The sequence below is a fragment of the Mus musculus genome, chromosome 16 (assembly GCF_000001635.26).
Source record: "Mus musculus strain C57BL/6J chromosome 16, GRCm38.p6 C57BL/6J".
Taxonomy (NCBI): Eukaryota; Metazoa; Chordata; class Mammalia; order Rodentia; family Muridae; genus Mus; species Mus musculus.
The window spans coordinates 78,575,002-78,600,137 of NC_000082.6; the positions used below are offsets into that span (position 1 = coordinate 78,575,002).

The 25,136-nt window shown below is 42.5% G+C and overlaps 1 protein-coding gene across 4 annotated transcripts in view; it reads right to left on the bottom strand.

The window, feature by feature from the left end:
• The window catches only part of D16Ertd472e (DNA segment, Chr 16, ERATO Doi 472, expressed), a 36,353-nt gene extending 34,666 nt beyond the window's left edge, over positions 1–1,687 (bottom strand). The window contains exons 1-2 of one of the 4 annotated variants that reach the window (NM_001252440.1): positions 1,458–1,687; positions 920–1,053 (exon numbers count right to left, since the gene is read on the bottom strand). In NM_001252440.1, coding sequence (NP_001239369.1) covers positions 920–1,046 — 127 coding nt within the window. In that variant the 5' untranslated portion in view covers positions 1,047–1,053; positions 1,458–1,687. Of the gene's footprint in view, positions 1–919; positions 1,054–1,189 lie in introns of all 4 variants that reach the window. The other 3 variants (NM_001252439.1, NM_025967.4, NM_001252438.1) reach the window with 3 other exon arrangements.
• Positions 1,688–25,136: the final 23,449 nt, after the last annotated feature.

Genomic DNA, 25,136 nt, shown 5'->3' on the forward strand with positions numbered 1-25,136 from the left:
ACAACACTTCTGAGTAACAAGTCCTAACAGGAATGGCAAAGTCTATGATCTCAGTACAGGAGTGTGCTTAGCAATAAGGATACATTGTCCCTCTTAATAAGACAAAAAAAAAATCATGAAAGTCTTTAAAGACAAAATGAAATGTTGTTTTGAAACCAAGCCCTTAAGCATCTAGGTATTTCAAAATATTTAGTATCTAGTAAGATCTTTCTCTACTGACAGACACATTAGAACCTCAAAATTCAAGTTATACACAAATTTTTATTTTGGGGGAAATTTTAAGATTCTTCTTCAGTGTGACTCATAGATACCCCAAAAGACTTGGGGTTTCACTGTGACAGTGCAAATAGAAAGCTCACAGCCCATGTTTCCTGGAAACATCTAGGACCCAGTTATCTGTGTACCCAACACAACCTTCAGCAAAAGGTTTAATTTCTCAAGCATTTCTTTTACACATTCTCACAATGGTACTGGCATCGAAAGAATTGAAAAGTCCTTTTTTAAAAAGATTATTAATATTAAAGGAAGTTATTTAAAATCTGATATAAACAACTTAAAAAAATAAAAGTTAGTTAAAATTCACCACATGATGGGAAAAATAGAGACTAAGTTTGGCAGAAAGGAGTAAAATTATATCTGCCCACGTGTACGGTCATGTTGATTCTTAAATGTTTATCAGACAATACCTGCACTTCATTTCATATTAGTTAAAAGGAGCTTAACATTCTGTTATAAAGACAAACATTTCCCTCGACTCATAACTATTGTTAACTCTGGCTTCATTTCCAGAAACCCTTAGCAGATCTTCACTTAGGACAATCTCTAGGCTTTCAAGCAGTTGCAGTGTTACCTCCAAACATCTCAGCCTAAGTTGCACAAAGTAGTACGCGGCACGCAGTTAAAACCGCAGAATCCTTACCCTCGAGATTTAGCTCGAAGCAAATGTGGCAGAAGGAGAGCGTGTCTTTGTCTGTTCCCAGTTTACAAACACTGCAAATGTTGTCATCATTCAAGTCAATGCTTACAAACTGCTCCTCTTCGTTCATAGTGCCCCTATGAGGAAAGAGAAAGGAGCAAGTTACACAACGGCAAAAACTTGCTTATGGCCTGCAGTAACCGACCAAAAACCCCCCCAAAAACCGAAAAAGGAGGCGTTTGCAACAGCCCTGTCAGGCAAGCATCGCCATACCTGGAGTTACAGTATCACAGTTTTACTGCGAAAAAGCAAAAGGGCTGCCCACAGGAGACACCCGCCTCCCGGGTCGCGCCGGCAGACACCCGGCCTGTCAACCAACTTCGGGTCGGTCGCTGTGGCCAGAAGGAGCCGCTGGGACGCGGCTTTGCCAACTTCTGGGTGAGCGTCTGGAGGCGTCCCGCTAACTCGGTTACCCGGCTCCCCGGCTCCGCCGCGGCAAGACGCACGTGGGGACTGGGACACCCGGGAAGGATCGGCTCACGTCGGAGACTCTTCAGCCACGGACCGGAGGGTCCCGGGGACGCCACTCGAGGATCGTGGGCGTCCGGCACGGCGTGGGATCCGTCTCGTCTGTCCGTCCGTCCCGGCACTGGTCCTGAGCACCAGAGCGGCTCAGAGAAGGACCTCTACCGTCCGGCTCCGCGGGCCACCGTCCGCGCGCCACGATCCGATCCGCACTATTGTTTCCGCCGGCGCCGCAGCGCAGACAGCAGCGCGCTCCGCCCCGCCCGGGCCGCCTGCGCCACCCCGAGCCGCCCACGGGGAGAGCGGCCGGGCCAGCCCACAGCCCCAGGGCCCCACGTGGCCACCCTAGCGCAGGGAGTGTAGCCGCCCTCCGCCCGCCCCGCGCCGCCCCGCGCCCCCGTGCGCATCCTCTTGCGCCTCCGCGGAGAGCATCTCGCTCCCCTCCGCGTGGCGCACATGGACCCGTCCGGCCCGCCTCCCTGCAGCCCCTGAAAACTCCAGCCACTTGCGGATTGCAGGAATGGGCCCACGGCTAAGCCTGAGGGGTGGAGGAGGAGAAAGGCACACACGCGTGGGGAGTGTATTGCTTCAAAACCAGGAGCCTGAACCAAGTATTATCCTTGAACTCCTGTTTCATGTTGGTTGACTTTCTGAATGAGATAAAAGTTGATAATTCAGATATCCCGATTTAGGTATAATTCTAGAAGCAGAGCATCTTTTCTTCGAATTATGTATCACGATGTGGTACCTCCCATGCACATCCACGGAAAACATTCCCGAGGCTCCGCCTCTTGTTTTTAAGTCTACCCCTTTCCTAAACTTTTTTTTTTTTTAGTATGTAAATGTACTTTCATCATCTGCTTGACTCCTTAAGCCTTGCCTAGGCCACAAGTCTACGCAATACTTTCAGTTACGTTTGCTATGCTAGTCTTTCTCAACAGTCCACAGAAGAGAAACAGGAAACTCGGCTCTTGCAGTTTAGTGGTGACTAACCCTTTATCGCAGTTTCTTAGAAACAAAAACTGGAGCTTGAACTCAAGGCTGCGGAGGTAAAGCCACTAATCAAGGACTCAAAAAAGTCATCTGTGCCCATGCTACCGAAGTGTGGTGGATGACTCAAAGACCCCATGTGGCGTTTTTACAAATGCAGAATCCAGAAATCAATACCTTGCTCTGAAAAAGACCCCCAGATCCATGGACCTGAGGTGCCTCAGCGGGGGTGGCATGAGGTGGGATGGGGGAGGGGGAGTGTTTGCTATGGCAAACCTGGCAACCTGAGCTCCATTCCCAGTGGAACGGAAGTACTAACTCCACAAAGCTGTCCTCCAAGAGTGTCCCACAGTCACCAGGACACGCCCCCCCATTAATAATAATAATGAATATTTTATAGGTCCCTGCCCCCTATGCATATTAAAATTTGGGGTGTGTTAAATATCTTGCATTTTGGATTCTACTCATTTATTTAATTAAAGTGATTTTTACAAAGTTTATATTTGTATGTGTATGTTTGTATATGTGGTGTGTATGATGTGTGCATGATCATATCCTGGCATGTGTGTGGAGCTCAGAGGACAACTTCAGATGTCTGTCCTCATTTTTTTTTTTTAAATCTTGTTTGAGAAAGGGCCTCATTGCTGTTCATAGGTGTGTAGTGTAGGCTAGTGGGCCAGTGGGCTTCTCATGATCTCCCTGTCTCCAGCTCCCATGTTGCAGTAAATGTGTTAAGTTTGTTTGTTTTCTCCTGGTGTGTTAGTCAGGGTTCTCTAGAGTGACAGAACTTATGGAATGTATATATTGTGATGACTTACAGTCTGTAGTCCAACTAACCCAACAATGGTCAGCTGTGAATGGGAAGTCCAGGAATCTAGTATTTGTTCGGTCCCACAAGGCTAGTTGTTTCAGCTTGCCTTCTGTAGAAGTAGGTTTCAACAGATGTGCTGGCAAGTAAGTGCAAGCAGGCAAAGAAGAATGATTCTTCCTTCTTCCAAAGTCCTTATGTAGGTCTCCAGCAGAAGGTGTGGCCCAGATTAAAGGTGTGTGCTGGCACAACTGAGTCTGGGACTTGTTTTGTCCCAGGATGACTTTGAACTAAGAGATCTCTTTGCCTTAATCTCCTGGGATTAAAGGCCAGTACTACCTTGGCTGGGCCTAAATTTTTCATGGCCGCTATGCCTTAAGATCACCATGCCAAGATCCAAGTCAGAAGCTTGTGTCTTCCAGCCTCAAGATCTGGATCACAGGTAAGCTGTCCAATTCTAGATTGTAGTTCATTCCAGGTATAGTCAAGTTGACAACCAAGAGTAGCCATTACACTTGGATCTGGGCAACTGAACTCTGGTCCTCATACTTACATAGAAAGCTCTTTACCCACACCTTGAAGCCATTGCAGGTCCACAGATCTGAGTGCTGTTTTCGGATGTAGGTACATATTTAGGGAATTTGGGGTAGGACCGGAAATCCTGCACTTGTAGCGAGGCCGCATGAAGTCAGTGTTACTGACTCTTGTACTTTCACTCCATCAACATGGACATTGGCTGCTTTTTTGAGGCACTGATGAGTTACATCATAATTCATCAGTTCTCATAACCGATAAGCTTTCAAGATCGGTGGCTCTATGTTATCTGTCTCTCTATTCTCTTGGGTAAATAACTAGGGCAGAATTGCTAGATGATATGGTGAACATTTGCTTATTTTGTGTCAGGGTACGTGTGAATGTGAGGATCAAATCCATGTGAGTTGCACAAGTACCACACCACTAACTCAAATTCCCATTCAGTTTAAAAAGGAAATTGCCAAATGTGTTCCCTCAGTGCTTATGCAACTTTAGACACTGAGAATCGTTGATATACTCTTAGTGAATTGATACCCGCTATGGCTTAAATCTAAGACGCAGTCCCCATAGGTTCATGATCTGAAGGCTTGTGTATCCTAGCGGTTGGTACTGTTTTAGGGACCACGAAAATTTCTGGAGGCAGAACCCAGCTAGTAGAAGTGGATCACTGGGAGGAAGTCTGAATATTATTAGCCTGGTCTTTAGTGCTGGCCCAGCACTGAAGACTCTGTTTCCTACTCTCCCCATATGTACACATCCACTGCCATTTAGTTCACATCAGCTTCCAAGAGCTGCACCACCTCCCATGCCTTCCCTGCCGTGGGATGTGGGATGAGCTGAAATCCTTCTGAAGTCCTGAGACCAAATAAACCTAAGTTGTTTCAGTCTGGTGCTTGTGTTACTGTGGTACAGAAATCACAAATACAACTAGTTTTATTTGAAAATGAAAGGGGGAGCAGCGGGGGCGGGCTCCTGTTGTTGCAAAGAATATCTCTGAAAGGAAAGAGTCACTGGGCAGCTTTCAAAGCCAATCAGATCCTGTAGAAGAAAAGACCTGGGTTCAGAAAGAAAAGGAATGCAGAGAGAAGACACAGAGGAACAAAACCCAGAGTGCTAGTGATCTCAGATATAACAGCACCCAACCTAACACACATGTATGACTGCAGTACTGGGGGCGGCAGGGAGGAGAAGGGCAGTGGGGGGAGGGGGACAAGCTAGAGTTGATGAAAAGTATCAGCCATATCTCAGAAGCTCAACAAACCTGAAGCTAGACAAAAGAGTCCCAACGAACACATAATGAAAAGAAAAACAACAAGGAAAAGAGAAAAACCATCAAGTAGACCGAGAAGAGAGATGCATTTAAAGAGGAGTTGAGAAACTGCTACAGTTTTCTTATTAGAAATCATACAAACCCGAAAAACCTGGAATAAAGACTTTCACAGGTGGAAACAGAGCTGGACTCCTAAATTTCTGTTTACCCAGTGTAGCTCTGAAAATAAAGACATCTCCACACAAAGAGAAGCAGAAGATCTAGCCATTCTTAAGGAAATGTTGAGAGAATTCAGTCGACCTTTCAGTTTATTTGAGAGATACTAATGGGAAAACACTGTATTTGGAGCCTTCGGTACAGTAAGGCACAGTAATATGTGACTCTAATCATAGAAACCATTAGAAGCAGAATCTTTAATGTCAGAAACGCTTCAGAAGATTATGCCAAACCAACTGGGAGAATCCTAGAGATATAACTCACCAACCCCAGGAAACAGCAAGCGTAGAGATCTCAGGCCTAGTCTGTGAGGAACTATGTTTAGCCAACAACCTGAAAAACTTGGGCTTCGTTTCAGCATCCTACGGACATCCTAATTTTAGCCTCAGTGGACCCAAAACAGAGCATTCAACTGAAATACATTTTACCGGATATTTTTTTTACCCATTGTCTCCATTAATGTTCTGCTGCTGAGAGGAGACACCACGACCACAGCAACTCTGATAAAAGAAAGGATTTAATTGGGGCTGGCTTGCAGTTTCCAACGTTTAGTTTATTATCAAAATGGCGGGGGGGATAATGGCAGCCTCCAGGCAACGCAGCAGTAGCTGAGATTTCTAGCTTTTGAGAACCTCAAAGCCAACCCCCAGTGACATACTTCCTCCAACAAAGCCACGCCTCCTAATCCTTTCAAATAGTGCCGCTCCCCTGTAGCCAAGCATTCAAATCTATGAGCCAGTGGGAGAAATGGTTATTGAAACCATGCCTAGCCAACCATGAGATAATAAATGGATATGGCCTTAGGCCATTAAACATGCCTTAATTTGTTATGCCAGTTTTATGAAACTGATACAGTGAGTATATATAAAGTTTTAGAAAAGTTTGGAGTTTGTTTAGAAGTTATTTTGGCGGCATTCTGCTTGATTGTCTCCAAACATGTTTTTAAACTCAGTTTGTAAGTGCATATAGCTGTTCCTTTATCCTGTCCTTAGACGAGGACTTTCTAAGGTCTCTATTCTATGTCATGATGCTCGGGAAAGACTCTGTACCCTAATTGAGTAAAACTCAACCAACTCAGGTTCCTGTGAGTTCTAGTAGATGTTTGCCTTATAGTCTGTAGTAGTTAGCCTTTCTCTATTGGATAATTTTCCCCAAGCCTCTTGGGGTCTCACCCTACACATGCTCAGTTTCACCTTCAGTCAAAGACTTAAACAAACAAACCAAAAAATTGAAATACTGTTTATGTATGGGTCTTCCTTTCTAACACTATGTATGTCAAATTCCAGCCACCACCACCACTATCTCCTCCTCCTCCTCCTCCTCCTCCTCCTCCTCCTCTCCTTCATCTTCCTCAAACTTTTTCTCCTTACTGCAGTATGGCCTTTCCTCGTGCGGTCTGAAAATACATCTAGGCATAGATAGAACCAGGGGCTTTGTGTGCCTCATCCCATTTGCCTTCCTTTAAAAACCCCATGCTGTATGATCTGTGTTCCAGCCTTTAAAAATAGGTATTATGTATACTGTGGCCAGCTTTCTTTTACAAGCTATTCTAGTAACCCTTATTTCATCCTGGCTGGAATCCTTGGTTATTATGTCTGCAGATCTTTCCTCTAGTTTCTCAGTGTATTCTTCAAAGAGTTTTCGGAGACAAATGCAGATGGCACCTCCCCTCAAGAAACTCATGATGGCTTTTTGCCTTTCTCCTAACAGGAATACATTGATCCATTTAGCACTTAGACAGATACAAGCTGATTTTCAGCTTATTGTTTTTCATTAAACAATCTCATTTATTTATTTAATAGTCATCTTCTGTTTTAAGTCATAAACATTGATTGGGAATCCCCGGGTTGGTGGTAATCTCCTTCCATTTTGAGGGAGGTTCCGGAACAATGCTGCAAAAATCCTTGCGTAACCACACTGCCTCACCTCCTTCCCTGACAATATAGGGAGAAGAAAAGCCAGTCCTTTCAAAAGGGTTGGTCTTCAGTTCTCCATAATTCAAGAGGCAGGCTCAGAGGGACTTGAATAGTTATCTGTACATGGAGTCCTTTCAAAACTAGCTCCGGGCTGGGAAGATAGCTCCATGGGTAAAGAAAGACCTTGCGGCTCAAATGTGTTTGAATTCTTGGAACCCACATAAAAGCCAGGCTTGGGAATGCATGCCTGGAATCATTCTATGGTGAGATGGGAGGCAGACACAGGAGAATTCCTGGAAGCTCATGAATCAGCTATTCTGCTATATGCGGTGAGAGTGAACAAGAGTCAGGGTGGATATCAAGGACCAAAGTTATCCTTTGACCTCTGCAATACACTGTGGCACATGCGCTTTCGTGTGTGTGTGTGTGTGTGTGTGTGTGTGTGTGTGACATAATAAACCTAATAAGCCCCTCAAATTAGTGACTCACTGAAGTGTATTGTAAACAAAGGCTATCTTTACAATTAGGCTTGATCTAACGTAGACATTACTGTGAACTGGGGTTTCGAATAGTCCCAAATCGTTTGATGTACATGGATTAAAACCCCAAATTAACAGTACCTGAATCGTGTAAGGGCTTCTGTGTGCCTCTGAGCAAGCTCAGCAGAGCCAAGCACTCACAGCTGTCATCGTCAAGACTGCCTCCTCTGCTTTATCTCCAGCTAGGCACCATATTTTCCTCCAGGAAAAAGAATAGAAACGGAAGGTGTGGGAAAGGCCTGAGAGTAAGCCACACATTTCACTTCAGCCAGGAAGCAAGCCATTTCCTATGAGGCCATAGCAGAGTTTTGTTTATATATAATCGTCACTGGTAACAGGTTTGAGAAAAATAGGTCTTCCTTTTTTTTTTTCCTGGACTCCACAACAACAACAACAACAAACAAACAAACAAAACCAAAACAAAAACAAAGCAAGAAAAAGAGGTATGTATATATTTCTTGAAAATGTCTTCCATTTGTGTGTTAGAAAATCATCCCTATCCTTCAGTAAAGATCAACACACACAGATTCATTCTACTAACATATTCCTTTCATGTTCCTGATTTCATAGCCTGCTCACCTTCAGTAATAGAGTCCCACTTTTAAAGTAAAGAACTTAATACACTCAACATGTCCTTCCATAAATGGACATCTGTGCCGGCTAGTTTTATGTCAACCTGACGGAAGCTAGAGTCTTCTGAGAGACAGGGACCTTGACTGAGAAAGTGCTGCCATAAGGTCTGGCTGTTAGCAAGCCTGTGGCACATCTTCTAAATTAGTGATTGATGGGTGGCACCATCCCTGGGCTGGTGGTCTTGTGATCTATCAAAAAGTCGGCTGGGCAAGACATGAGGAGCAAGCCAGTAAGCAGCATCCCCCCATGGCCTCTGCAGCAGCTTTTGCCTCCAGGTTCTTGTCCCGTTTGAGTTTCTGCCCTGACTTCTGCTGATGAAAAACAGTGATGTGAAAGTATAAGCCAAACAAATCCTTTCTTAACCATCTTTCTTTTGGTCATGGTATTTTAGCACAGCAATAGGAACTCTGAGGAACACAACCTCCTTGCTTGTCCTTATAAACTATCTCTTTTTCTTCAAGAGGAAGATTGATACCTGTAGCCCCTGGTACCATGCCTCTAAAAACTGTGGAACTCACACAGTCTGCAAAAGTAAATCACACTTTATATCTGTGTCTTCATCCGCTTTCTAGTTCCTGTAACCCTATGTTCATATAATGGTTTGAATGTAGTGTTTTATCCCTGTGAGATAGTCACAGACACACTATAAATGTGATTCAATGGATTAGCTTAAGTTCATGTGTGCTGTCAACATCTTGAGAAATACTTCCTCAGTGTTATCTGCTGGTGCAAAGGAGCTGAGAGATTTATAACAGTCAAGTGTCCATCCATAGTGTAAAGCTAGGGTGGGGCCAGCTGAATGACAGACGCATAACAGGTGTTGGCTAAAGAAGCACTGCCTTGTGCTTCATCGTGCAACACGCTGGAGCCACACTGATTGCAACAGCTGGACAGGTACGAGGAGCTGAGTTCAGATCTCCAGACTTGATGTCAAAGGCTGGGTGTGGAGGCTCACACTTGTTATTGCAGGGCTGAGATGGGCAGATATAGGCAGACCTCTGAAGCTCATTGGCTAGGTAAGTCAATGAACTGGTTCACTGGTTAGAGAGACCCTAGCTAAAAAGAAAGAAAGAAAGAAAGAAAGAAAGAAAGAAAGAAAGAAAGAAAGAAAGAAAGAAAGAAGGAGGGAGGGAGGGAGGGAGGGAGGGAGGGAGGGAGGGAGGGAGGGAGGAAGGAAGGAAGGAAGGAAGGAAGGAAGGAAGGAAGGAAGGGAGGAAGATGGAGACCAATCAAGGAAAGATAACCTATGTCAACCTCTGTCCTCCATAATATGCACACACAAATATGTACAACCTGTGCATGAACCCACATTAACAAATACACCTACCAGGCAAACTGTCACAAACCCCATACAACACCACCACTACCAAACAAAAATCAAAACACAACAAAAAGCTAAGTGGTTAAAAAAATTCATAACCTATATCCGTGCTTTTTACATCACTCAATTGTAAACATATTGTGGCTAATAATTATGTTTCTCATTTGTATTTAGCACTTATTTAATGCCTTAAAAATCTGTTCTTAAAAAAAAAATCTGTTCTTGTACCCTTGGGATTAGGCTTCACCAAAATTAGTATGAAATGACCAATAACAGTGACTCAGAAAGATAGGATTTTATTTTATTTTTTTTCCTACATTGTCTGGATGTGGGAGGCCTGGCCCATGAAGTCTTGAGCCATGAATGGTGCCTCTAGTTTTCTCTCTGCCACCTCTAAGATTTTGTGTGCATTGCAAATAGTAACGAGTAGGAGACTGGGGAGAGAGCATAAAGAACATTTAGTTGCTGTTTTTTTAGTCCATAACTCAAAGCCGGCACATGGATTTTTCTGATTATTCTAAAGCTGAAAGGGGATCTTGAAACCCATGTCTTTCTTACAGGAATACTGAATAGTACATGGATTTCTAAGAGATTAGCAGATAGGCTGACACATGCACCCCCATCCGGGGACAGTTTTGGGTCCACTCTTAGTTGCTTTGGAATTTTGAAGTTCACCTCAAGCACGCTTATGTCAATGTTTATGCCCAGTCTCTTCATCGTTGTTTGAGAGTGACGAAATCTACTCTGTCATCACTAAATTCTCTCACAGCATGTAACAATTGCTTTGGGTTGGTAGTGTTCTATCACTAGATATAGTTAAGTAGCTATAAAAGAGACAACAGAATTTTCATTTAAACATGTGCAAACATAATCTTAGTAAGCATTTACAAGGAAAACAAAAATAGATTAGTTTAAAAATAGAGGGACTATTAATAAAGCCATCTGCTCTGCCTGGACCAAATGATCTTTTGGATTCTTCAGGACCTTTCTAAAGTGGTCCCAAGCATTTCCTTGTGCACACAGCAGTCCCACTGTGACTCCGGGTCATGTGTCGTCTATAGTTCATATTTGTGAAATGGAAGAATGACTTCCAGTGACAGCTCTGTGGTGACAGAGATGAACAGGACACCGAGAGCAGTGACCGTGCCATCAGTCATGAAAGGCGTATTCATTTGCTACCATTCTGACAAGTGTTCTCTGTTGTGTACTGAGCCATGGCCGTGCCTACTGGGAGAGTTCCTAGAAGTTCAGGTTCACTAGACTTCCATGGTGATCTGTTGATGGATGTAGGGGGATGGGGAGATGGCTTGGTGGGTAAATTACTTGCTGTCAAATATGAGGACCCAAGTTTCATGCCCAGAACACTCACACACACAGATAAAATAGATATTTTTAAAAGGTGCACATATGCATACACACACACACACACACACACATACATGCACATGGATGCTGAAGAGCAGGAAATTCAGCTTGTTAGAGGATTATACTGGGCACGCCTTTCCAGTTATATCTTTCTGCAGCTGTTGTTCCATTCCACCAACCACGAGGTCAACTTTTGGTTGCCAGGTGTCCAGTTCGTAGGAACTGAGATAAGATTTACCCAAGTGGTCCATTGTGCTTAAAGGCTCCAGTCTCTGATGGCAGCATTTGTATCTTACAATAATGTTTGAGGCATCGTTTTCAGAGTCTCTGTACTGAGCCTATCTCTGCGAACCATACTCAGAAATCCCTAGACCGTGCCTTTCCATCATGTTCTTATAGTTCATAATTTTCCTCCTGCCTGATGCAATTTGTCACTTTGTTTTTTTATCATAAAAAATATAGTCAGTGGCACCCCTCCCATCCTACTCTTCTAAGGTTTCTAGGAAGCAACGCTAAAAACCGTAAGGCTGAGTGTGTTCATAAAAGCAAAAAGTTCGTCCATGTTTTACCCACTGCTTCCCAGCTTCTTCTATACCTTTAAGACTTAGATCTGAGGCTTAGCAGAGCTCTGGTGCTTGATAAAAATAAAGCGGGTGACATTTAATTCTATAGCTAACGAGGACATCTCTTTATCTTATCAACAAAGTCCTCTTACACCATACTTTCTGTTTACAACCACAGGTAGAGAGAAAATTAATCCGTAGCCCTTGGACACTGGCAGAGAGCAAACACAGAGTTCAGCCTGACTTTAATGATTCGCATTGAGTTAAAGCATTATCCAGAGCGGAACAGCTTTCCCTGCAAAGTCCAGACTGCGCTTGGATCTGAAAGGGTGGGGATGCGGCTGGATCTTTCTAGGCTTACAGAATTTCCTCAGTTTAACATCATTCTTTAAAAGAGGAAAGATGTATTTTAGTTTTGAGGTCCAAAGGCAGGTGAGGGAGCATGGTGGCAGAGGCCTGTGGTTTGCACATGGAGTCAGGAAGCAGAAAGAGAGGACCCCCTGTCTCACACCCACCTAATTCCCTTCCTCTATTTAAGGAGCCCCCTTCTGCATACATGCTCTCTCTCTCTCTCTCTCTCTCTCTCTCTCTCTCTAGGCCAGAGGACAGCCTTAGCTATTTGTTCCTCAACTGTCACCCGCTTTTAAAAAATTAATTGTCTTGTGGGCATGTGTGTGTGTTTTAGTGCCGGCATGTACAGGCTGTGCCATGTGTGGAGTTCGAAAGACAACTCTTTGTGGGATTGAAGGATGGGGTGGGGGGGTGGGGGATCTCTTCCTTACCCATGTCATCTTATGGTGGTTAAGGTGTGGGTCCAGCTCTTTAGCATTCACAATTGGGGGTTGCAGGGGAGGTAGGGGATGGGGATCAGGATGTCAAGTCACCTTTGCTTCTGCCACCAGGGCCAGCTCTGCTCAGCTACCCAAGTATGATTCAGAGCCCACTCTCCCAAGTGCTACCGCTGGTTGCGGGTGGGTGGGTGGGTGGGGTGAGCAGCTCATCACTGCTCTTGGACATCAACATGGTCCCAGGCAGTAGCCCAGTTCAGGGACTTCCACATCGCCTTTGGTGGTAACATGAGCCACAGACATTGACACAGACCCTTGCGGCTATATGGACACAGACCCAGTTGTAAAAGCTATTTTTAATATAAATATAAGTAGTAAATTAATAGGGTAGCTGGTTTTTTTCCTAGCTAGTTCCCAATAACGAAACAGAGAAACCAAGATTTATTCTCAAGCTTCACCCTATTACCTGCAAAGTCTATCTTAATCCCCTAAACTAATCTGACTTCCTCCCACCCAGAATCTCAATGATACACCCATTTATGGCTTTCCATGTTTCTGCTGGACTTTTTTTTTAGATTTATTGTTATTTTTATTTTATGTATATGAGTATACTGTAGTTGTACAGATGGATGTGAGCCTTCATGTGGTTGCTGGGATTTGAACTCAGGACCTACAGAAGAGCAGTCAGTGCTCTTACCCGCTGAGCCATCTCACCAGCCCTCTGCTGGACTTTTAAGAACTCTTTCCTCCTTTTTCTTGTCACAGATATGATCCTCCTCCTTCTCTCTCTCTCCTTCCTTCCCCTGGCTGGCAGAAGTCCAGCCCCATTCTCTCCTCAACTCAGACATTGGGTGATCAACATTTATTGACAAGGCAAAGAATAAATGGTAAGAATTGTTTACACAAACTTAGGACAGGAGATTCTTGTCATAAGCATTTCCATGATGTGTCCAGATCGAAATCATCTGTGAGGGCAGAGAAATAAGCATTTGAATAAAACAAGGATAATGTTTACACAATGCACACAAACACAATGCCTATATCCAGACATGGCCCTCAGAGACAGCGTGGACGGGGATTTTCATCATGGCCTTGGGTGGCAGTGCAGACTACTCCTATCAGGTTATTCCTCTCCATCTGGGTCCACATCTCACCATAGTGCTGAAACTCTTCTGTTTCTTTATTTCTCCCATTAATCCACCATAGACTTGTACATCACACTAACTCCAGCTGGGTGTGGGACAGTTGTGGTGAGGTGGTGGGCAGGCCTCTCAAGATAATATTTTTAATTGCTTGCTGCCTATTCTATGCTCAACTTCCTGTGATGGTATAAAGCTGTCTGTAGTTATTTCTAGGTTAATGTTCCTTTTTCCCATGCCTTGTGTCTTAGGGTTCTACTGCTGTGAACTGACACCATGACCAAGGCAAGTCTTATAAAGGACAATATTTGATTGGGCTTTCAGAGGCTCAGTCCATTATCTTCAAGGTGGGAGTATAGCAGCATCTAGGCAGACATGGTGCAGGCAGAGCTGAGAGTTCTACATCTTCATCTGAAAGCTGCTAGTAGACGACTCACTTCCAGGCAGCTAGGGTGAGGGTATTTAAGCCAACACCCATAATGACACACCTACTCTAACAAGGCCACACCTCTTAATAGTGTCATTCCCCAGGCCAAGCATTTACAAAACAATACGCCTTGTTAGCACTTGAGGTTTAAAATCTGTCAGTCCTTGATTCTGTCTTTCTTCTGGGATAATATTATTGCTTGGTGTAGTTTGGACCAGGTAGATCTTCAGAGTGGGCAAGGAAGGAGATGTCTGTTCTTGGGCTGCTATGCTATTTGCCAGTCTTCCAAAAGCTACATTCTGAAGTCCCTGCAATTCTTGTTGACTGACTCACCATGGTTAAATTTGGGTTAACAATTCAAGCTTGTTTCATCTCCAGCTGCCTTTTTCAAGTACATTCTAATGCTTGCTTAGATATAGGGAGAATTTATTTCTTAAAGTTCATTGGCCAAAGGTGTTTCTACAGACCCAGCAGACACTACAAATTCTGCTCTGATTGGATACCAAGTGTTGCAGACTTACCACTCCTTTCCACTGCTGTCCTCCCCGAGCTACTCAGCTAGGGGATGGGTCAGGGGCCCTCATCTTTGCATTTACTCTTCTTGCTGCTCCTACATGAATTTTCCCTATCTTACTCAAGACACTCTCGGTTATGAGGTAGATCCAGTTGTGACATCTGTCATCCCTTAATCATCATCAGAGTTGACATCTGTCTGCCTAAGCTGGAGTCACCTTTATCCCTTACTGTTCCACGTGCTTTTCCTTAGCCTCAAGTAATGAATGAACAATATTAAACACCTCTGGTTGAATGAACACTGGTGTTAAGAAGTCTGACCAATGAGGAACTAAGATGACAGTGAAAATGCTATTTAGTTTGCTGAGTTCCATGTTTGTGTGTCTTATTTGGCCAAGAATGGCAAATGGGAGAGTCAGAACTGTTCACCAAACAAGACTAAAAGGAGCTGTTGTACTGAGGGTAGGGCTATATTCCATAGGCAGTTTTCTACATCACTAAAGATGAAGACATGTAACGTTATGGTACCAGGATAGCTTTAGTTGTTACTTTCAGACAGGGTCTCACTGATGCGCTGGCTGGTCTGCAACTCACGCTATAGACCAGCTGGCCTCAAGCTAACAGAGTTCACAGAGCTTGCCTCTGCCTCCAGAGACTTAATGTCTTAAGAGCTTTCTCTCTCTCTCTCTCTCTCCCTCTCTCTCTCTTTTTCTTTTCTTTCTCTTTCTTCTTCCTCCTCCTCCCCCTCCTTTGTCTTTCTTCTTCTTCTTCTTCTTCTTCTTCTTCTTCTTCTTCTTCTTCTTCTTCTTCTTCTTCTTCTTCTTCTTCTTCTTCTTCTTTTCTCTTTTCTTCTTCTGGTTTCCTGGAATTTTTAGTGTCAGAATACCCTTGCAACAGTTGGAGATCCCTGTTTTAGTAAGCAGAAAGAATTATACTATAGAAATCTAGAGATGCTGATAAAAACCTTGAAGGTCTTTGTATGCGACCCCTTGCCAGAGCAACCATGTTGCTGGATTAAAATTCCTGTACAGTAGGAAACGATACTGACTATGAGGTCTCAGGCTCTTTCTGTGCATGCCGTGTTCTCCCTCTCTCTCTCTTTCCCTTTTGTTCAGAAGCTGAGACCTTACTGTAGTAAAAAAGTACAGTGTAGGTAAGTACAGTGTGCTGTAGTCTACCACAATAATACAATTAAAGTCAATTAATATGTTGGGGTAGAGCCACATTGTAAAAAGTAAGAAGTTGGTAGAGGACTAGTATTAATATGTTTTATTTTACTAGTATAAATAGTGTATGGTCTTCTCGTTCCAGTCCCACAAAAATTAAAGACACAAAGGCATTAATTTAGTATATAAAATGCATTAACTCAATTAATCAGCACAATAATTATTTCCGAGTCTCCTTGAGTTTTTATTCTATGTTCTTTAAATATTTTCAGCTTATACTGCCATCCATTCTCAGCTTAGAATAATGTTTCAAGCCTTCAGTAGCCACATGTGGCTATTCTATGTAGAACATCATTTTGCCCGGTATGGGTTACTGTTAAGAAGTGGACTCAGATTTGACAGGAAAGTGGACAACATCACCCAAAGAGACCTCTCATGAATTTTTGTATTGGGCATTGTGAAAAACACTTTACGTAACATCTTTGATCGTTTTTCCCTCATGGATAAACATCTGAATGAAGGTCACTTATGTGAGAGACGGTTCTCAGAAGCCAATTACGGATGCATTATTGAGCCAGTTATTTCTGTGCATGACTGGTGTGTAATTTCAACCAGTCTTCTCAGGGGACAGACACAGAATAGACTTCAGAACTCTTCCTTCAAAGAACAAAAGAAAATACATCTTTCAAGTGAATGGAAGTCGGAAAAACTGAGCAATGAGGCAGGCGTTTGAATTTTTGGCAGTATGTATGGAAATTATTTGCCACAGGATGGAAACAGAATCAGCGGTGGACCTCACACACGACAAAACCTCTGCTGTTTACATTATATATATATATTTTTGACCAGGCTCCTATAGCAATGTAGCAAATCTGGGTGGCTTCTACAACAGAACCTTACCTCTTAAGGCTTTCAAGGGCAAGAGATATAAGATCAGGTCTCTGGCAGATTAAGCATCTGATGATGGTTCATTCTCTGGTTCACAGAGTGGTGCTTTCTCTCTGTGTTCTCACTTGGTAGAAGGGGAAAACTCAATGTCTTAGTCCCTTGAAGGACACCAATTCACTTAGGAGTTTCACACTCATGACCTCACCAGTCTTAGCTGAACTGGGGATTGAGTTTGTCATATCAGTTTAGGGCAAGAAAATATTCAGGTTGTATCAACAAAACCTGCAAAATAGATATTGCTATTCCCAGTTTTAGAAGGACAATAGAAATCAGAAAGACTGTGTATTTCCATAATAAGATAACTCTTGTGGTACACTGGTTCTCTAGGAAAATATGACCACAAGCCCACAAAGGATATAATTTAGGGGACGTTATTCCTATGAAGATCCTTATTTTAAAATTTTCATATTTTTTATTTCAAAAATTTAGAAAAATGTATAAAGTAGTTTGCGATTGAAGCCTCTGCAGTCAGTTCTCTTCTTTCCTGGACTGGCCTGGAACTTGGGGCCTTGTGTGTGCTCGGCACCTTCTCATGCTGCTGACCTGCTTCCGTGGGTCAGTTTTTCTCACCAGGCAACACATGAACTTAAGCACAGCATCTCATGAGAATGCAATATGCCGCTTTGAAAAAAAAAATCACATTTACCATTGTGCTTAATATATTCTCACTGGGGAGAGATGCCTTATAAATGTCGTATGCTCGCTTGTTCCCATCATTCACTGCTGAGTTTGCAGTGCACAGCTCATTTTCCAGTCAACTATTAGCACCACTGATCCCCATAAATGAAAGGGACTGAACACATCACGGTCTGGGCAGCTCCCATTATCTGAAATAGCCATAAGCGGCTTTAATGTTAGCGGCTGCATTTGAAGGATTGTCCTCGTGGAGGACTAGCTACAGTTGTTGGCTACACAGCACAAATTATAAAATGATTATGGCCTTAGAGATGCATGTTTCTGAGTGATTGCTTCACCAGCTCATAAAATGTCCACTTTAAAAAAAGGGGGGGAGGGGGGAGAAATAGGAAAACCTTAAGAGATCAACTCTTCGGGGCTGTATGAAAGATGTTTTTATGGGTTCTGGATAGAGAGTCAGTAGAGTCACTTGCCAGGAATATTGACAAGAAGTCGTAGGCATAAAGGAAAAAGGGCAAGCTAAAGACGAAAGAGAAAAGCCGAGAATGAGTTAGACACTAAATCTAACCTAGAGAAACATTTAAAGGACTTCAGCTCACAGCATTTCTCCTCTGCAGAGGCTGGTAAATACATTTTCCTCTGCAAAGGGCTGGGGACTTGAGCATAATTAGAAGTGACTTAGATAGCAGTACATTAAGCCACCTTTTGTTTTTCTGTATATGCTTATTTGAATTTTTAAATATACAAACATGGGACAGGGGTGTGGCCCAGTTGGGAGAGTGTTTACATGGGATGTGTGAAGCCCTGAGTTCCATCCTGAGTAGTGCATAAACCTGGGCATGCTGGTGCAAGCGTATTATACCATCACTTCAAAAGTGGGGCAGGAGTATCAGAATTCCAAGGTCATACTTAGCTAGGTAGGAAGTTCCAGAACAATCTGGGTTCTATGAGATAAATCATGACCTATGCAACTATAGCACTTAAGGAAAATCTGTATGAGCAGTCTTTTGAGTTTTGTGCACTGCCTCCAAGATAACTTCCAAGTCTAACACGATGCAAGGAGAAAGTATTCACTGAAGAAGGGGAGGGGGTCCTGGTAGTTCAGATGGCTTCAGTGGGTCCATTTTGCACTTCAGAATATATTTCTGCATTTCAGTGCTTCCTTAGAAATATAAATTTGCTCTTAACTGTGATTTTATGCCTGTCAGACCCATTTTATGCATTAAAGCACACGGTGCCCATGGTAATATACATGCAACTGAAGAGTTTCAGGAAAGCAGTGCTGTGGAAAGCTACCTGAAATAGAAGAGATGCGTGAGGAAAGGGGAGAACTAAGGTCTTCATATTGGTTATATTACTTGTTAAGTAGATTATAAAAGTCAAATACAGGTCTATTTTTGGACTTGTACTTCAGTTACCAGTTTTGTTAGAACTGCCTCTATCCCTCACCTTGGGATGTAAAATTAGGGGTAGTTAGGGATAAGAGTGAGCAACCAAACCTGTTTCATCTTGGGACTGGACGCTATTGAAGAAGAAGGAGGAGGAGGAGGAGGAGCAGGAGGAGGAGGAGGAGGAGCAGGAGGAGGAGCAGGAGGAGCAGGAGGAGGAGGAAGAGGAGGAGGAGGAGAAGGAGGAGCAGGAGGAGCAGGAGCAGGAGGAGGAGCAGGAGCAGGAGGAGGAGGAGGAGCAGGAGGAGGAGGAGGAGAAGGAGGAGGAGGAGGAGGAGGAGCTCCCCCCTTATTTGAATTTTTAAACAGGCTTATATTATGAACAGTTATGGAACTAGATATAATTTTAAAGAAAATGCATCAATTAATGAGATTCAGAGTCTCCATATTTTGACCAACTGACTTCTCATTTCTGGTTCTAGTAGACTCAGCCAAACAATTTGATTCAAGCTGAGCCAATTAACCCTGTTCTTGTGGATTTTACCTAAGAAAGATAATGACCCAGTCAGATGATGAAGGTCTTTGGACCTTAACACAGAAAATGCCAAACAGTATAATAAAGTATTAAAAGCAACGTGTGTGTGTGTGTGTGTGTGTGTGTGTGTGTGTGTGTGTGTGTGTGCAGGGGAAGGAGGTTCTGTACACTGTTTGGCAAATAGTTAAGGAAATGATGCAGAAGCTCAGAAGGAAGCATTCCTAACTGATGAGAAAGATAACACAAATTTGTCTTTCACTTTCTGGTTCGGCCTGATTATATTTCCTACCTTTGTTTATGTAGGAGAATCTGGAATGATTATTTAGTTTAAATAGAAGTTATTTTTGACTTCTGAAAATACACGAGAGGTTTTGGAAGAAAATAAAAATTTACTGGAAAAAAACACATTGCAACCTACTTTCTTTTCTGTCTCAATTTTCTATTCCTTTTTACCTATGGAAGGAATACATGCATTCTATCATCTGTCTGTCTGTTATCTATCTACCATTTACTGATCGATCTATTTATCCATTATCTATCTGTCTGTCTGTCTGTCTGTCTAATCTATCACCTTATCTATTATCTCTATATATATATTCTTACAAAATTGTAAGAATTTTTAATTTTGATTATTGCAGAATATTATTTATCTATCAATTATCAATCAAGCCTGCTATTTCATAAAGTATCTTAGAACTGTTGTCTATCTGCTCTCAGTCCATTGATGATGCTAACTAACCTCTGTTTAGCAATATACAATATACTGTATGAACTTACACAAACACACACACACACACTCATGCACACATATATACATATATATTTACAGTATACAACTTTCTCTGAATCCCGGATTGATGAGACTCATTAGCATATCCATTACTGAATGGATACACTCATTAGCATATCCATTACTGAACTTCTGTTTTTGCCCCTTTGCCTCCCATCCCTAACCTCAGACCTTTTATTCTCCTTGCCTTCTACTTAGTGATTATTTAGATCTTCTGGTTGCTTGAGATTAAAAAAAATCCTTTGTGCGTGTTTTCCTTCATTATCTGTCTTACTCTACTTCTAATCGCTCATTAAGTCTCATTGGCTCTACTTCCAAAATCTCCCTTGAAGAAGAATAAACTAGTCTGCAGTATCTCACTTCCTTATAGTTGGTGTTGGGCTTCCTGCTGCAGACTCGATTAACTCCACAGTCTGTTCTCAACAGAGTTCCCTGGAGAAACTTTCCAAAACCTTTCAATGGCTTTCCATTTTATTCAGGGCGGGAATTCAAGTCTTGAAAATGACCCCGATCCTGTTTCCCAGTTCCTATTTGTGCTTCACCTACTGGAGTCGGAGAGCTAAGCCACATTGGTCTTTGTTGCTACTGGGGCATGGCAGGCGGGCCCTCACCTTGCTTTTTATGGTTTTTTAAGTCTCTACACAAGACATTCTTCCCTTTGGAATTGAAATGGCCTATCCTTTGGCTTTTCTTTGCCTTCCATAGAAACTACATGGTAGAAGGAGAGAGCCAACACAGGCAAATTATCCTCCTATGATCCCACTAGCAATGCACATGTTCCACTGAAGATGTAGCCTCCCTCAGCCTTGAAGCAGGCTGATCCAGACTTTGACCTTGCTGCCACTAAGAAGGAGATTACCTAGGGTGGAGCCATCTGACCTTGATGGCTCTATTTGCTCTTCTCCAAGACTCTGCTTCCTGCTGAAAGGTCCTTGAGATGTTCTGGAGACACACCCTGTAGATCGCCTATGGGCTGGCTCCAAGCACTAAGAATGGGGGTGGGTGGGTGGGTAGGATGGGCCTACCCACTTCAGAGGCTTTGAACAGAAAAGTTTGTCTTGGCTTTGTTCTTTTCTCGCCGTCTGATCTCTTTCTGCCCCAGCCCGCCTTTCTGGGGAACCGAGTTCACGTGGCCACAGGCGGCTACATGAAGACATTCTACATATTCCACTGAAGACACTCTCTTTTCTTAAAGGGAATAAAAACAAGTACAGTTAATATGGGGGAAGCTCTTGGGATTGAGCCTAGGACTTTCTGCATGCTACCCAGACATTCTACCATGGGCTATATATCCTTTGTGTTAAAATAAACTATAAAATATATTTTATTTAATCCAAATATAAAGCATATTATCTTTTAACATGTAATTAGACTTAGGTGGTTAACAGGTATTTTACAAATATGTTCATCGTATTTAAAAATTTGATCTTAATTAGAGCCACGCCATTGTTCAAATTTATCACATTTTAGTGTTTATCTTTATGAGAAAAATGATCTTGTGTTAGGTCTCTGTCACAACAGCATACCTGGGAAATCAAGACAAGAAAGGTTTATTTTAGATTAGCCAGTTCATGGTTCCTGGAATCTTTGGCTTTAGGCCAGAGGTGGGAACATGTAGCATAACCTGCTTACCTCCTGGTGGACAGGAAGCAGAGAGAAACAGGAAGGGGCTGAGATCAAGACAAACAGCTTCAAACGTGACCCAGTGACCTACTTTGTCCAATAAGTTCTCCCCAACACTGCACAACATTCTTGTGTCCTAATAGTCGACTGGAAATTTTAATCCATCACCAATTACATCAAAATGTTCTTGATCTTATCACATTTGGAAACCTCCTTCTAGACAAAGCTATCGTGTTTTTTTTGTAACTTCATTGGTGTCTCTCAACACAATCAAATTGACCTCATCATACCAGTTCTCCGAGTGGACAGTGTAGGATTAATCCTAGAGGCAGCGAGCACCCTGTCATGATGAACTATTAGATCTGTGCTATGCCGGTATTTATACATGGTTACTTACGTCAGAGTCTTCGAGCCTACCTCTTTAACCTGCCTGTTATATCTATTAACAATTCAATTATCTTTTAATATTCTTAGGGTATTTTTAAAATAAAATTTCCAGAATTAGTTTCTACTGTTTGTAACTAAGCAGTGTATTGACATAAACATTTATACTCCAATTTTTTGTGGAGGGGTATAGACATTCAAAGAAATGACGAGGACATTTGGGTAGCTCATCTGGACTGGTTTATCTAGGGATCACTGTTAGGATTGTTAAGCAAACATTCACTTTTATTTTCACTATGGGTGCAAAGCAGAGCTGTCTCATTGATTTGCGGCTTGGCCATGCCATTTGCTGGCTTTAGGTAACAGGTGTGGGAGAGGCCAGAACTCTACACCTGCAATGATCGTCTTCCTCTTACACTTCTATCATCACCATGAAAAAAAGTTACAGTGTATTCCCCAATACAGTGAGGATGATGGCTTAAGAAGGATGAAAGCTATATGGACCAATTTTAAGATGCATGTGAGCCCAAGCCAGACTGATAAGCTTCTCACAACCTAAAATTATAAAAGAAAGAATAAGGACTTCTAGTTTGTAGTACAGCATTATTGTGGCACTCTCCTACGATTGTTTGGAAGGTGTGTGTCTACTTTCACTCCCAAGGATTTGTGTGTTGAGAGATTTCTCCTCACTGTGGCAGTATAAAAACGTAGTGGATCATTCAGAGGTGTGTCCCGATGAAGGTGCCGCTGTTGGAAGAGACCAAGTTAGTTCTTGTTGGGATCCCTGTGAGTTCCCAATAAAGGGTTGCTGCAAAAGAAAAACCTTGTGCCTTCTCATTTTGGCTTCCTAACTTTTCACGTGACTTGAGTTCATATGTGGTTCTCCCATGATGCCCTTTGCTACATGACAAAATGTGGTGAAAGGAGCCAGACCAGACTAAAGCAGATGCCAACATGAACTAAACAAAATTGTCTTTTTTTTATAAGTCCCTTGACCTCTAGTATTTTTTAAAATAGTGATGGAAAACCAATTAATATACCTATATAGAGATAAATTACTAAAAACTTCTGCTAATAAACAATGGATCACTGACCACCTCTGTTATATCAAAACAACATGGTCCATTCAATTTTTTACCCTCAAATGTGCTACTAATTAAAGAAAGGTATTGGGAGTCTAAACGGCTTCTCCTAGAACCCAGTAGGAGTTTTCATACCAAATTTAATAGTTTCTACTATTTCTATTAAAGTTTCTACAGAGTTTAAAGAAATAGATTTATAATTGTATAATATAGATAGAAAACCAGCGATTTTCCTTTTGATTCTGTAAAAGAAATGTCAGGTTTCTTGCAGTTATTGGCTTAGGAGCCAAAATTTAACGTCAGTTGAATTTTCATCATTGCTCTATGTTTTAGTAAAGTTTGATCAGAGATCAAGAAGATGCTGAGAATGTCAACTGTGTTGTTGAGTGGAGCTTGGACCCTACCTCCAGTGAGTGGGCAGGCGAGCAGCGCAGCCCTTCCCCTGCCTCCTACGACGATGATGATGCTCTTTCACCTTTACACTGAGATTCCTGAAGGCCTTTTGAAGACTCCCCTCATGATATTTTCTTCATTTACATTTCAAATGCTATCCTCAAAGTCCCCTATTCCCTCCCCCTGCCCTGCTCCCAACCCACCCACTCCAGTTTCCTGCTCCTAGCATTCCTCTGTACTAGGGCATATGATCTTCGCAAGACCAAGGGCCTCTCCTCCCATTGATGGCCAACTAGGCCATCCTCTGCTACATATGCAGCTAGAGACACAGCTCTGGGTGTACTGGTTAGTTCATATTGTTGATCCTCCTATTCCCCTGATGAACTTAACTGGCCAGTGCAAGCCACTTTGTATTCTGTCCCATTCTTTTCTTCTTCTTTGTTCCCAGGTCTGTGAGATCCTCAAAAGCATTGGGAATGGCTTTCAATGCAAATCACTAAAATGAACGAATGTCAAACCTTTCTAACTCAAAGCAGAATTGCTCCTCTCTGTGAATGCTAGAGTATGTGTATTGTAAAGGTTGTGCTGCTAAATTTAGATCACTTTCATATTTTTTCCCTGTGATGGAGACAGCTTCCAGATATTCTGGATTTTATGTGCTGCTTTGGGCTGGGAACAGTTCTAATTGCTTGCTTGGTTGAATTGTCCAAGAAACAAAGCACTACATTGTGTTTGAATCAAAAACAGCTACTATTGTTCTAAAGCCCAGCTGATGTTAATAAAGACAAACAAATTGGATTTGCTTCTGTCAAATGGAAAGGTTTTAAAGCATACACACACACACATGCGTGCACACACATGAAATTTTATAGCTTATATAAAAAAGCATAAAGCATGTAGAAAAATAAATTGTGGCTGTTTGTTTTGACAGGTAAAAAATAAGAGTTTTAATTCGTGAAGTATTAGTACTTGACTACTTAAATATAAGGTTATAGACAGTACACCACGCAAAAGAAATGTTTTCAGCTAGTTGGGTTGAAGTAGAGAACTGAATCAAGCTATATAGTCCATCAAGTGACAATTTGTACAAGAAGAAAACATCTGTCACCCATGGAAGGAGATACAGAGACAAAGTTTGGAGCTGAGACAAAAGAATGGACCGTCTAGAGACTGCCATATCCAGGGATCCATCCCATAATTAGCCTCCAAACGATGACACCATTGCATACACTAGCAAGCGTTTGTTGCAAGAACCGTGATATAGCTGTCTCTTGTGAGACTAGGCCGGGGCCTAGCAAACACAGAAGTGGATGCTCACAGTCAGCTATTGGATGGAGCACAGGGCCCCCAATGGAGGAGCTAGAGAAAGTATCCAAGGAGCTAAAGAGATCTGCAACCCTGTAGGTGCAACATTATGAACTAACTAGTACCCCGGAGCTCTTGACTCTAGCTGCATATGTATCAAAAGATGGCCTAGTCGGCCATCACTGGAAAGAGAGGCCCATTGGACAGACAAACTTTATATGCCCCAGTACAGGGGAACGCCAGGGCCAAAAAATGGGAATGGGTGGGTAAGGGGAACAGGGGTGGGGAGGGTGTGGGGGACTTTTGGGATAGCATTGGAAATGTAATTGAGGAAAATACGTAATAAAAAAAAATACTTAGTCAAAAAAAAAAAAAAACAAAAAAACAAAAAACATCTGGACAGGTCCTTCTTTCCAGAGTGCA